The following is a 13,780-nucleotide window of genomic DNA, read 5'->3' as shown; positions in this document are numbered from 1 at the left end:
GCACACCCGCACGCACACCCGCACCCACACCCGCACGCACACCCGCACGCACACCCGCACGCACACCCGCACACACCCGCACCCACACCCGCACCCACACCCGCACGCACACCCGCACGCACACCCGCACGCACACCCGCACCCACAACCGCACGCACACCCGCACGCACACCCGCACGCACACCCGCACCCACACCCGCACGCACACCCGCACACACCCGCACGCACACCCGCACGCACACCCGCACGCACACCCGCACGCACACCCGCACGCACACCTGCACCCACACCTGCACGCACACCTGCACGCACACCTGCTCGCACACCTGCACGCACACCCGCTCACACCAGTCCCCACCTGCACCCACACCTGCACGCACACCTGCACACACACCTGCACGCACACATGCACCCACACCTGCACCCACACCTGCACCCACACACCTGCACGCACACCTGCACGCACACCTGCACCCACACCTGCACGCACACCTGCACCCACACCTGCACGCACACCTGCACCCACACCTGCACCCACACCTGCACGCACACCTGCACCCACACCTGCACGCACACCTGTAGACACACCTGCACGCACACCCGCTCACACCAGTCCCCACCTGCACCCACACTTTACCCCTCAGCCACAACCCAAGCCCCTGGCCGCTGGCAAGCGCCAGACCCCTCTGCTGCCCACGCAAAGGAGTGGTGACCGAGTAGTGTCCCCGTGCCCTGAACCACCGCGGCTCCAAGCCCAGGCGGGTGTTGCCACTCTGGGGGAGGGGGGCGAAATCAGTGGCCCCTGGGCTCCTGGCCCTGTGGGCTGCCCCCTCGTTCACACTGGTATGTGGGTGGGCTCAGGCTCCCCAGGCCTCTCTCACCAGGGCCCACATCCAGTCCTCGGGCGGTACACACCTGCCCTCCCCAGCCCTCCCCCCCCGGGGTGCGCGCCTGCTCCCCTGGCAGGTCTGGGTGGGCTGCCTTGCGCTGGGCTCATCCTTGGGACAGTGTTCAGGAGAAGCAGCCCCTCTTGGTGGCCTTGGTCCCCACGGGGGTGGGAGGCGATCTCTGGGGGAGGTCCCAGCACCAGCCTCACTGGCTCCAGGCTTGGCGGGGGAGTGATCAACAGCGGATCACTCCATGGATCCTGGGGCGGCTGAGCCAGTCATCTGACACCACCCCCCCCTCCGTTTATAAGCAGGGGTTTCAGGAGGGTCTGTGACCCAGAGCCACACAGCAGGAGAGCCGGGAACACATCCTTCTGTGGCCAGTCCCGCTGTGTCCACAGGCCTCGCGCTCGCCCCTGGGGTGGACCCTGCTCCCGTCTGCTCTGTGTTCTGTGCCTGAAGGACCCCGGGCGTCAGGGAACTCCCTCCTGTCAGGTAGATGTCCAGGTTGTCACACAAGCACGAAGTCCCACCAAGAAGCAAGGCAGCAAAATGGGTGAAAAGAGGGCCTGCCTCCCAGGTGGTCCTGAGGACGCAGGAGGCCACCCAGGGATGCCCAGGATTCCCTGGGTGGGAATGTGACCCCGGCTCCTCCCCCTTACACCCCTTCACACTTCAAACCGTGGTCTCCAGCAAACCCCTGCCCCTCAGCAGAGGCAGGAAGGCCTCCCAGGGGGAGACTGAGGCTCAGGGGTGAGCCCGGGGGAGAGGAGCCGAGGTGGGCGGGGCCGTGCGCCCCCAAGAAGCCCGGGGCTCCCCCGCCCCTCCCCGCCATCCCGCCTCCCTAATCCATGCCCCTCCGCCACCCCAGCCGCTCTCTCTGTCCTCTTACTTGTATGGCCGCAGCCCCCCACGCGCACCTGGGCATCATCGATTCTGAACGCCCAGCGCCCGGGCACGCCCACGTTGGTGGTGGTCTCCACCTCCGCCATGTCCGCTGTGCGTGAGCCGGGGATGCTGAAGTAGCGCCGCCCATCACCCGCATTGAAGCCGGCCTGGGGGAGGGTGGGGGAGAGTGGGGGCAGGTGCGGGCTGCGTCCGCAGGTCTCCCTAACGTCCCTGAGACCCTCCTCCGGCGGGGGCGGCCTCGTGAGCTGGGGAGAGCTGAAGATTCAGGGGCCTCCTCACCGCCCCGCCCCGCCCCGCCGCCCCCCGCCCCGCCCCACCCCACCCTAACCAGCAGTTCCTCCCGCCGCTCACCTGGTTGGGCCCTGGCAGCCCTCCCCCCACCCCTTCCCGCCCACTCCTGGGCTCCTGGGCCTCCCCTAGGTCCCAGGGCCAGTGTGACCTCAGGAGAAGGTAGAGGGCCTGGAGCGGGGGGAGGGGCACTCCCAGGCCCTGGGGGCTCGCACTTGACCACCCTCCACACCTGGGATTTTCTGCCGCCCACTGTCCCTCAGGCCACGGGCCAGGCCACCCCAGGCAACAGCGCACGCAGAACTCTGTCCTAGCTGCAGCTGGCCCTGTAGGGCCGGCTGTGTGGGTCAGGACAAAGGTGCTTTGGCCCGAGAATATTTCTGTGGTTCTGGGCTGGGAGAGGCCTCTGCACAGCACTAGGGGAAGGGGGCGGGGCGGCCACCTGCCTTATCAGCTCGTGACAGTCCCAGCCGTGGGGAGCAGGGGCCCCTACCTGGGCCGCGATGCCCCCCAGACCAGCGGCGTCACCCCCGCTGCTGGCGTGCGTGCCCGTGGTCCACGTGATGGACTCGTAGTTGAAGATGGTGAAGGAGAGCTTGCCGTCGGTGATGAGCACAATCTGGAACGTGTTGACCTGCCAAGGAGGGGCCTGAGCGGGGCCTGCGCCCCCGTCACCACCCACAGACCCCGCCCCGCCCACACTGCTGTCGCCCGCTCGTCCCTCCTCTGTTTCCCCAGCGAGATGGTCAGCCACAGGGAGGCCCCGATGACCTCGGCCTCCGTCCTCCGCTGTGTCCCCAGTGCCTGCCCCCCCAGTAATCTGATGCGTGGTGAGCGAGTGAAGCCCGCTGAGGGGCTGTGGAGGCCGTGGACGCCAGGAGCAGACAGTTTCCTCCGTGGGTCTGGTGACCACCTGGCCAAATCCACAAACTCGCCTCGTGTGAGACGAACAGAAAAGGAAAAGGAAAAAGGGGAAAGATAAAAAGGGAAGAGAAGGAAAGGCAGTTTTTAATTATTATGTTTTTTGGTTTTCATGGAATCCCCCATGAAAATATTAGTGGGCAGTGTATACATAAGAGGTGCTATTTCAGAATGGGCAAAGGGTGAGATTGTTTAAGAAATGATCGTGGGACAAATAGGAAACTCTGAAAAACAATTAAATTGGCGCTTTATATCTCTTATGAAAATAAATCCCAAATCAAATAAGGTTGTAAATGAGGCTGTCGTTGGCCTAGAGGAAAATGTAGGCGGATATGTAGAACATCTAGGGAAGGACTTTTAAGCCTGACATTTGTTAAAACTGCAGAAACCAAAAAGGAGATGTATACATTCGACTACAAGAACTTCTGGACATAAGAAAGTGTCATGAGATCAAGCTGAATGGCAAAGAGTGAAGTGAAAAGTGTGTTTATAACATACACAGCAGAAAAACTGGTGATATCTTTAATTCAAGTAGAACTTCCACGGGTCAATAAGAAAAAGAACAAAAAGATTACAGAAAAATTGGCAAAGGGTGTGAACAGAAACATCACGATAGAATACAACTAGCCAATGATTCACCGTTACTAGAAATCAAAGATGTGTAAAACTGAAAAAACCAGGGGCATTCCTTTCTTGCCTGTAGAGTTGGCAGGCAGGAAAATAATAGTGCGTTTGGCTGGGGTGCAGGGCTACAGGCACTTCTGAATGTGGCTTACGCAACTATGAGTGGGCACATTTCTGAGGGGAAATCAGACTTCCGCAGGCAGCAATCTCCCTTCTAGCAACTCATGCCAGGATGATTTCACGAACCACTGCAGGCTATGCAGCGCCCCTCGGGGCACCCTGTGATGGAGGCAGCAGGCCCACCAGAGTGCAAGTGCCGCCACGCCGGGCTGGCACGCAGGCATCACACATGGGGGAGTCCCACGGTGAAAGATGACAGCAGGGAAACCGAGCGCTCTCCTGCAGGAAGGCAAGCTCAGGTGCTAGGACTCAGAGGACAAGGAGGGCGCGAGGGCTGGAAGGCCCGAGCAGTGGGAAGGTCTGAGGAGGGCAGGACCACGCTTGGTCGGCAAGGCCAGTGGAGGGGCTTTGCGAGCTATGAGGCCCAGACATTTGAGGAGGACGAGGACATGCCCGAAGCTTAACCATCACTTTCTGTTGATCGACCTGCCCCTGCAGGTGCCCCCAGGGGAGGGCTTCCCCATCTCCCAGCTCCCAGACTGGTTTCCACCCCAAACTCAGAATCCCGGTTCTGTGTCTCACAAGATAATCATTTTGGAACTGACATCTCTGGGTTTGAAAAGGGGAGAACGTTAAGGTTTCCTCTGTCTGCTCAGGAGGGGCCCTGGGCGCCTCCTTCCTCCCAGGCAGAGAGGTAATAGGTAAAATGACTCTGCAGAGGTGAAATTATAAAGAATGATGTAGAAGAACATATAAGAATGAGGAAAGTGCCCACAATACTGTTGAGTGAAAGAAACACTCACAAAACAGCACGTTCCAGGTGGTTCTATTTATTTTTTTAACGTGTGGGTTGATCCACAATAGGACATGTTGAACGGGAGTTATCTCCTGCTGGTGGGGCTGTAGATTCTTTCTCTACTTTTTGTTAAAAAGACATTTTTCTTATAAATTGGCGATAAGAAAAAACAAACAAAACATACAAAATGTTAGTGGGCTATGTGTGAACGAAAGTTCAGTCGTGAAATTTCTTCGTAGTAATGTTTACAGAAAAAGCCCATCTTTCCTGATATGCTGTCATATTCCTGTTAAAACCCCCAACCGTGACGGTCACTCTCGCAAGGCACCTGACAACCGGCTTGCCTCTCTTTTGCCTCTTGGAGGCTGGGGGATTCGTGAGCCTCACCACCTGCACGTCCCTCCCCGCCCGTCCCCACCTGAGCTGCCGCGGCTGGGGACTCCGGGCTCTGCTCAGCACATCTAGGACCGAGCCCGTCTGCCACCCGTCCCCACCCCTCCCACCCCGTGCCTGTGATGGGAGACCGGGCACCACCCTCGCTGCTTCTCTCTCCTCCTCAGCCCAGTGTGGTCACAGCCACCCTAACGGCTGTGCTGGGCCCTCCCTCCATTCCCTCCAGCTCCAAACCTCCCCCATGTGGCCGAGCCGGGCCCCCACGCTTGCACAGCATCAGGGAGAGCCCACATCCTGCTGGCGTGGCGTCCCTGTTACGTGGTCGCTGGTGTCCCCCCTGCTAGAGTGTGCCCCACGGGAGAGGCATGTCCTGTGCTCTCTGTCTGGGGCCGCCTCCCCAGAGCCCAGAACACTGCCTGCCCCAGCCGTGCCCCTAAAGGAATGTGTATTAAATGTGTGGACATACCGTCCTGAAAGGCCGCCCGCTCCCCAGTGCTTTGCTCTAGAGAGCCGCCCTCTGTCCCATGCGGTTGTGACCCAGCACCCATCGCGGGCCTGGCCGCAGGAGGTGCTGGTCACGCATCTGCTGCCGGAGGGGCTATGCCGTCCTCACTGGGGATCCGCCCACCACACTGACCACGCTGGGTAAAGTGGTCAGTTATTCTGGACTTACGCTGTGGCCGTTTGGCATTATCAAGGAATAAGGTATTAAACGGAATCAACTTCCCATTTAACCCTTTGAGTACTGAACCGTTCCAAATGGAAACCTTCTAACACAGACCATCTGCGTCCCCTGAGTGAGTGAAGGACTGTGTTGGGGCACGTGGCGCTTCCCTGGACGCGGGTGGTTTCCAGGAGGCCCAGGCTCCACCCCCCCTTCCAGCCTGGCCCTGTGACCTTGGGCGAGCGAGTGGCTTCCGCCCCTGGGCCCAGCTGTCCCCTCTGGGCACGAAGCCCAGGGATTACGTCTGGCCCACTCAGCAAGGCACGGGGCCCTGGAGGGAGACCCTGGGCCCCAGATGGATGTCCTCCCTGCCCCAGGACGGAACACTCACGGGGGAGGAGGAGCTGCCTCCGAAGAAGGTCACGCGGTACCAGGTGGCTATGAGCGCCCAGGCGGCAGAGAAGCCGGGCAGCTCGGGGAAGTAGCGCCTGACGTCCTCTGTGGCCCTGCGCAGCGTGGCTGCGTCGGTGGCCTCCCGGTAGTACACGTCGCCTGCACGCCGGTTGTCCACGTCCGCCCAGAAGGCCGCCACCACGCAGCGGTCCTTGGCGATGGGGAAGGCCACCGGCGTGAACTGCGAGACCTCCTTCAGGAAGGAGATGATCCCATTGTTGTTCACCTGTCGGGGCAGAAAGCCAGAGAGGGGCCAGGTGGGGGCCTCCCCAGCCTCACCCCGGGCGCCCTCTCAGGCTGAGCCAGCCTGCGGCAGGGTATTGTCAGGGTGGCCTGACAGTTCCTGGGCCCGGATTCGGGATCCCTGGGCCTGCTCCAACCCCTCCCGCACCGGCCGTGGCTCAGGGCACAGGCTCTGACCTGTTGGCTGTACACGGTGCCCTGCAGAGTGCCTGGCCCGGGGCTGCCAGTGTGGGGTGGGGATCCCCCAGTGTGGGCCCTGGCTTTGGGCGGTAGGGGGCTCAGACCTGCCCAGTGGCCCCAGCTCCTTGGTCTGACTCCCATCAGGGGTTGCAGGAGGGCAGGGCAGTCCCAGCCTCTGAGCCAGGTCTGGAAGGGTGAACAGGAGGCATGCTTGCCGAGCAGGGGTGGGGATGGGCTGGGACCACTGTGGACAGGGGAGGCTGGGAGGGCCTCGATGGCCAGGTGGGGCACCTGTGCTCAGGACTCCAGGTAGTGGAGCCCCAGAAGGCCCCCGAGCACAGGAGGTGGAGCGCATCTTTGTGGTCACACACAGCTGGTTCTACCGTTGACCCTGCCACTCTCTACCTATGCAGCCACCAGGCAGGTTAGGCTTTGCCTCTCTCTGCTCTGGCTTTTCACCTGTAGGATGGGCAAACACTCATTCTGGCCTCACGGGGTGCTGGGCAGGGTGGAGTGGATTAATGATCACAGAGTCGGCTCTAGACCATCATGATCTATCCTGGGAAGACTGTGGTCAGACCGTGCTTTTAGAAATGACCCTTCAGGTGAGGGCAGGCTCTGTAATCCACACCAACCAAAAAGGCAGATAAATACACCTCTCTTCTTTTTTTTTTATAAAATTATTTATTTATTCATTTATTTAATTTTTGGCTGCATTGGGTCTTCGCTGTTGCGTGCAGGTTTTCTCTAGTTGCTGAGGGTGGGGGCTACTCTTTGTTGCGGTGCGCGGGCTTCTCATTGTGATGGCTTCTCTTGTTGCGGAGCACAGGCTCTAGGCGTGCGGTCTTCAGTAGTTGTGGCACACAGGCTTCAGTAGTTGTGGCTTGCGGGCTCTAAAGCGCAGGCTCAGTAGTTGTGACGCAAGGGCTTAGTTGCTCCGCAGCATGTGGGATCTTCCCGGACCAGGGCTCGAACCCGTGTCCCCTGCATTGGCAGGTGGATTCTTAACCACTGCGCCACCAGGGAAGCCCAATACACCTCTCTTCTTAAAGGCACCAAAGAGTGAACAAGGGAGCATATTTCAATTCCAAATCTTGGACAGGAAGAGACTGGAGGTGAGCCCAGTACTCAAAGCTCCTTTCCCCCTGAGTGAGTGCATCTGCAGATGTAGAAGCCACAGCTGCACGACAGACCTGTAATTTTTGTAGCCTCACGGAGGGAAAGAGATAAATGCCAAAACTCGGGGCTAGCTCAAGGTGAGGAACCTGATAACCCCCACATTAAGCTGGGGCCTCTAAGGCCCCCCTCATAATCAGGGTGAACCCAAAGTAAGTGGTCCTTATGCAGATGTACACTCCACCTTCCCTTCATCTGGGCCATCCAGGCACTTCGAGCCTGGAACAGATTAAGGTGATTCCTGACAGGGAGCACCCCTAGGTTCCAGGCAGGAGTAAAGAAAAACCCTCCCTGGAGCAAGATGTATCATCTTAGGCCTCAAGTTATTCCTGTAAACATTTGTTCAAATACAAATTCCAGGACACAGTCAAAGATAACCCGGCACACAAGGAAGCTAGACACTGCTAACAGGAATAAGCAGAAGTAAGAGAAACATCAGATACTAGAATTATCAGACACAGACTATAAAATAACGAAGTTTACTATGTTCAAAGAAATAAAATGCCAGCTTTAAAATTTCATCAAGAGACTAGCCAAAATAATCTTGAAAAAGAAGAACAACATTGGAGGACTTATACTTTCTGATTTCAAATCTTATCACAAAGCTACAGTAATCAAAACAGTGTGGCACTGGCACAAAGACAGACAGATAGATCAATGGAATAGAACAGAGAGCCCAGAAAGAAACCCTCACATATATAGTCAGATGATTTTCAACAAGGGTGCTAAGACCATTCAATGGAGAAAGGACAGTCTTTTCAACAAATGGTGTTGGGAAAACTGGATATCCACATGTGAAAGAATAAAGTCAGACCCTTACCTAACACCATTTACAAAAATTAACTGAAATGGATCAAGGGCCTAAATATAAGAGCTAAAAACATAAAACTCATAGGAAAACATAGGGCAAAAACTTCACAACACTGGCTTTGGCAATGACACCAAAGGCACAGGCAACAAAAGAAAATATAGACAAACTGGAGTTCGTCCAAATGAAAACCTTTTGTGCATCAAAAGACACCTTCACCAGAGTAAAAAGGTCATCCACACATAGGAGAAAATATTTGCAAATCATATATTTAATAAGGGATTAATAGCCAGAATATATAGTAAACTCCTACAACTCAACAACAACAAAAAGCCAAACAACCTGATTAAAAAAATGGGAAAAGGACTTGAATAAACGTTTTTCCAAAGAAGACATACAAATGACCAACAAGCCCATGAAAATATACTCAACGCCACTAATCATTAGAAATGCAAATCAAAGCCACAGTGAGCCACCACGTTACACCCATTAGGATGGCTACTATTTTTTTAAAAAGCCAGAAAATTACAAGCATTGGTGAGGATGTCGAAAAGCTGGAACCCATGTGCACTGTTGGTGGGAATGTAAAATGGTGCAGCCACTGTGGAAAACAGTAGGCAGGCAGTTTCTCAAAAAAACTACAAATAGAATTACCACATGATCCAGTAATTCTACTTCTGGGTATATATCTGTATTAGTCTGACAGGGCTGCCATAAAAAATGCTGCACACTGAGTGGCTTAAACAACAGAAATGTATTTACCCACAGTTCTGGAGGCTAGAAGTCCAATATCAAGGAACCACTAGGGTTGGTTTCTAGTGAGGCCTCTCTTCCTGGTGTGTAGATGGCTGCCTTCTTGCTCTGTCCTCACAGGGCCTTTCCTCTGTGTGCACACGAGGAAGGAGAGAGCTTTCTGGTGTCTCTTCATCTTCTTATTGGATTAGGGCCCCACCCCTATGACCTCATTTAACCTCAATTACCTCCCTAAAGATCCTTTCTCCAAATACAATCACATTTGGGGTTAGAACTTCAGCATATAAATTTTGAGGGACACAATTTAATCCACAACAATACCAGAAAGAATTAAAAGCAGGGTCTTGAAAAGATATTTGTATACCCATGTTCATAGCAGCATTATTCACAGCAGCTGAAAGGTGGAAACAACCAAAGTTCCATCAAGGCATGAAAGAATAAGCAAAATGTGATATATGTATACAATGGAATATTATTTAAAAAGGAAGGAAATTCTGACACATGCTACAACATGGATGAACCTTGAAGATGTTATGCAAAATGAAATAGCCAGTTACAAAGGGACACATGCTGTGTGATTTCACTTATATGAGGTACCTGGAGTAGTCAAAAATCATAAAGACAGAAAGTAGAATGGTGGTTGCCAAGGGGAAGGGGAATGGGGGAAGTAGTGTTTAATGGATATAGACTTTCAGTTTTGCAAGATGAAAAGAGTTCTGGAGATAGATGGTGGTGATGGCTACACAACATGAATGTCCTTAATGACACTGAACTTACACGTAAACGTGGTTAAGATGGTCAATTTTATATTATGTATATTTTCCACAATACAAAATTTTATTAAAAAATCATAAGGATTGGAAATTATTTTTTAAAACCCATTTAAAAGAACTAAGTAGAAATTCTAGCACTAAATTAAGAGAATTTCTGTTTAAATTAGACATTTAAGAGCAGGTGTGATGGAACTAAAGAAAGAGTGAGTGAACTGGAACTAGAAGACAGGTCAGAAGGAACGATCTGCAATTTAGAACAGAGACAAAAAGGTGGAAAATGAAGAAAAGATCAGGAATATGGGAAGCAGTAACATGGCCAAATGTATGATATGGAGCAACAGAAGGCAAAGAGATACAAATGCAATAGTTGGGAAATTTCAAGAACTGATGAAAGACATCAGATTGTATATTCAATAATCCCAGTGATTCCCTACTTGGAAAAAACAAAAACAAAGCTATAGAAAACAAATGCTGGAAATGCAGAAAGTCAATGACAAGCAGACAATCTTAAAAGGAGAAAACAGATAAATTACCATTAAGGGCATTACAGGTAAACTGACAGCTGACTTCTCATAAGCAACAATGGGAGCTAGAAAAACAGTGGAATTATATCTTCAATATGCTGACAGATATATAAACTGCCAACATAAAGTTTTATACTGAGATAGGATATCCATTACTGCTGAAGGCCAAATAAAGATAATCCATACAAATAATTCATAAATAAATAAATAAGTAAATAGCAGACCCCTACTAAAAGAAATTCTAATGGGAATGGGACTGGTGTGGTCTTCTAGCTGACCCACACTAAAAGAAATTCAAGTAAAAGGAAATTTAAGGTCAGAGGTGCAAAAAGGAAAAAAGGACAAAGAAGTTGTTATGAGGCCACCATCACCCTGATACCAAAACCAGACAAAGATACTACATAAAAGGAAAATTACAGACCAACATCACTGATGAATATAGATGCAAAAATCCTCAACAAAATGCTAGCAAACAGAATCCAACAACACTTTAAAAGGATCATACACCACGATCAAGTGGGATTTATCCCAGAGATGCAAGGATTCTTCAATATACGCAAATCAATCAATGTGATACACCATATTAACAAATTGAAGAATAAAAACCATATGATCATCTCAATAGATGCAGAAAAAGCTTTTGACAAAATTTAACACCTATTTATGATAAAAACTCTCCAGAAAGTGGGCATAGAGGGAACCTACTTCAACATAATAAAGGCTATATATGACAAACCCACAGCAAACATCATTCTCAATGGTGAAAAACTGAAAGCATTTCCTCTAAGATCAGGAACAAGACAAGGATGTCCACTCTCACCACTATTATTCAACATAGTTCTGGAAGTCCTAGCCACGGCAATCAGAGAAGAAAAAGAAATAAAAGGAATACAAATTGGAAAAGAAGAAGTAAAACTGTCACTGTTTGCAGATGACATGATACTATACATAGAGAATCCTAAAGATGCCACCAGAAAACTACTAGAGCTAATCAATGAATTTGGTAAAGTTTCAGGATACAAAATTAATGCACAGAAATCTCTTGCATTCTTATACACTAATGATGAAAAATCTGAAAGAGAAATTAAGGAAACACTCCCATTTACCATTGCAACAAAAAGAATAAAATACCTAGGAATAAACCTACCTAGGGAGACAAAAGACCTGTATGCAGAAAACTGTAAGACACAGATGAAAGAAATTAAAGATGATACCAACAGATGGAGAGATATACCATGTTCTTGGATTGGAAGAATCAATATTGTGAAAATGACTATACTACCCAAAGCAATCTACAGATTCAATGGAATCCCTATCAAATTACCAATGGCATTTTCTACAGAACTAGAACAAAAAATCTTAAAATTTGTATGGAGACACAAAAGACCCCGAATAGCCAAAGCAGTCAGTCTTGAGGGAAAAAAACGGACCTGAAGGAATCAGACTCCCTAACTTCAGACTATACTACAAAGCTACAGTAATCAAGACAATATGGTACTGGCACAAAAACAGAAATATAGATCAATGGAACAGGATAGAAAGCCCAGAGATAAACCCACACACCTGTGGTTAACTAATCTATGACAAAGGAGGCAAGGATATACAATGGAGAAAAGACAGTCTCTTCAATAAGTGGTGCTGGGAAAACTGGACATCTACATGTAAAACAATGAAATTAGAACACTCCCTAACACCATACACAAAAATAAACTCAAAATGGATTAGTGACATAAATGTAAGACCGGGCACTATAAAACTCTTAGAGGAAAACATAGGAAGAAAACTCTTTGACATAAATCACAGCAAGGTATTTTTTGATCCACCTCCTAGAGTAATGGAAATAAAAACAAAAATAAACAAATGGGACCTAATGAAACTTAAAAGCTTTTGCACAGCAAAGGAAACCATAAACAAGATGAAAAGACAACCCTCAGAATGGGAGAAAATATTTGCAAATGAATCAGTGGCCAAAGGATTAATCTCCAAAATATATAAACAGCTCATGCAGCTCAATATTAAAAAAACAAACAACCCAATCCAAAAATGGGCAGGAGACCTAAATAGACATTTCTTCAAAGAAGACATATAGATGGCCAAGAAGCACATGAAAAGCTGCTCAACATCACTAATTATTAGAGAAATGCAAATCAAAACTACAATGAGGTATCACCTCTCACCAGTTAGAATGGGCATCATCAGAAAATCTACAAACAACAAATGCTGGAGAGGGCGTGGAGAAAAGGGAACCCTCTTGCACTGTTGGTGGGAATGTAAATTGATACAGCCACTATGGAGAACAGTATGGAGGTTCCTTAAAAAACTAAAAATAGAACTACCATATGACCCAGCAATCCCACTACTGGGCATATACCCAGAGAAAACCATAATTCAAAAAGACACATGCACCCCAATGTTCATTGCAGCACTATTTACAATAGCCAGGTCATGGAAGCAACCTAAATGCCCATCAACAGACGAATGTATAAAGAAGTTGTGGTACATATATACAATGGAATATTACACAGCCATAAAAAAGAATGAAATTGGGTCATTTGTAGAGACGTGGATGCATCTAGAGACTGTCATACAGAGTGAAGTAAGTCAGAAAGAGAAAAACAAATATCGTATATTAACGCATATATGTGGAACCTAGAAAATGGTACAGATGATCCAGTTTGCAGGGCAGAAATTGAGACACAGATGTAGAGACCAAACGTATGGACACCAAGGGGGGAAGCAGCATGGGGTGGGGGTGGTGCTGTGATGAATTGGGAGGTTGGGATTGATATGTATGCACTGATGGGTGTAAAATGGAGGACTAATAAGAAAATAAATAAATAAATAAATAAACATTTAAAAAAAAAAAGGAAAAAAGGACAAAGAAGTTGTTATGGGCTGAATGTTTGTGCCCCTCCCCTCAATTCATACGTTGAAACCTACTCCTCAGTGTGATGGTATTTGGAAGTGGAGCCTTTGGGAGGTGATTAGCTCATGAGGGTGGAGCCCTCATGAATGTGTTTAGGGACCTTAAAAATGAGACTGCAGGGAGCTCCCTTGCTTCTTCTGACATGTGAGAACGCAGCAAGAAGATGGCCATCTATGAATCAGGAAGTGGTTCTTCACCATACTCTAGATCTGCGGACCCCTTGATCTTGGACTTCCCAGCCTTCAGAACTGTGAGAAATAAACATCTTTTTTTGTTGTTGTTGTTTAAACCACCTGGTCTGTGGCATTTTTGTTACAGCAACCCAAGCAGACTAAAGCAGAA

The 13,780-nt window shown here is 50.2% G+C and overlaps 1 protein-coding gene across 19 annotated transcripts in view; it reads right to left on the bottom strand.

The window, feature by feature from the left end:
* The window catches only part of SNED1 (sushi, nidogen and EGF like domains 1), a 142,043-nt gene that overhangs the window by 104,423 nt on the left and 23,840 nt on the right, over positions 1-13,780 (bottom strand). For all 19 annotated transcript variants that reach the window (XR_014265013.1, XR_014265014.1, XR_014265015.1 and 16 more), the window contains exons 2-4: positions 5,994-6,281; positions 2,578-2,718; positions 1,780-1,942 (exon numbers count right to left, since the gene is read on the bottom strand). Coding sequence is in view for 13 of the 19 variants with exons in the window: in XM_082466000.1 (XP_082322126.1) it covers positions 1,780-1,942; positions 2,578-2,718; positions 5,994-6,281 (592 nt within the window). In the remaining 6 variants the exon portion in view is untranslated. The remainder of the gene's footprint in view (positions 1-1,779; positions 1,943-2,577; positions 2,719-5,993; positions 6,282-13,780) is intronic.

Source organism: Balaenoptera physalus, assembly GCF_965194825.1.
Source record: "Balaenoptera physalus genome assembly, chromosome: 6".
NCBI lineage: Eukaryota > Metazoa > Chordata > Mammalia > Artiodactyla > Balaenopteridae > Balaenoptera > Balaenoptera physalus.
Note: the sequence above shows the minus strand (reverse complement) of the source record. Positions and strands in the feature narration are given on the sequence as shown.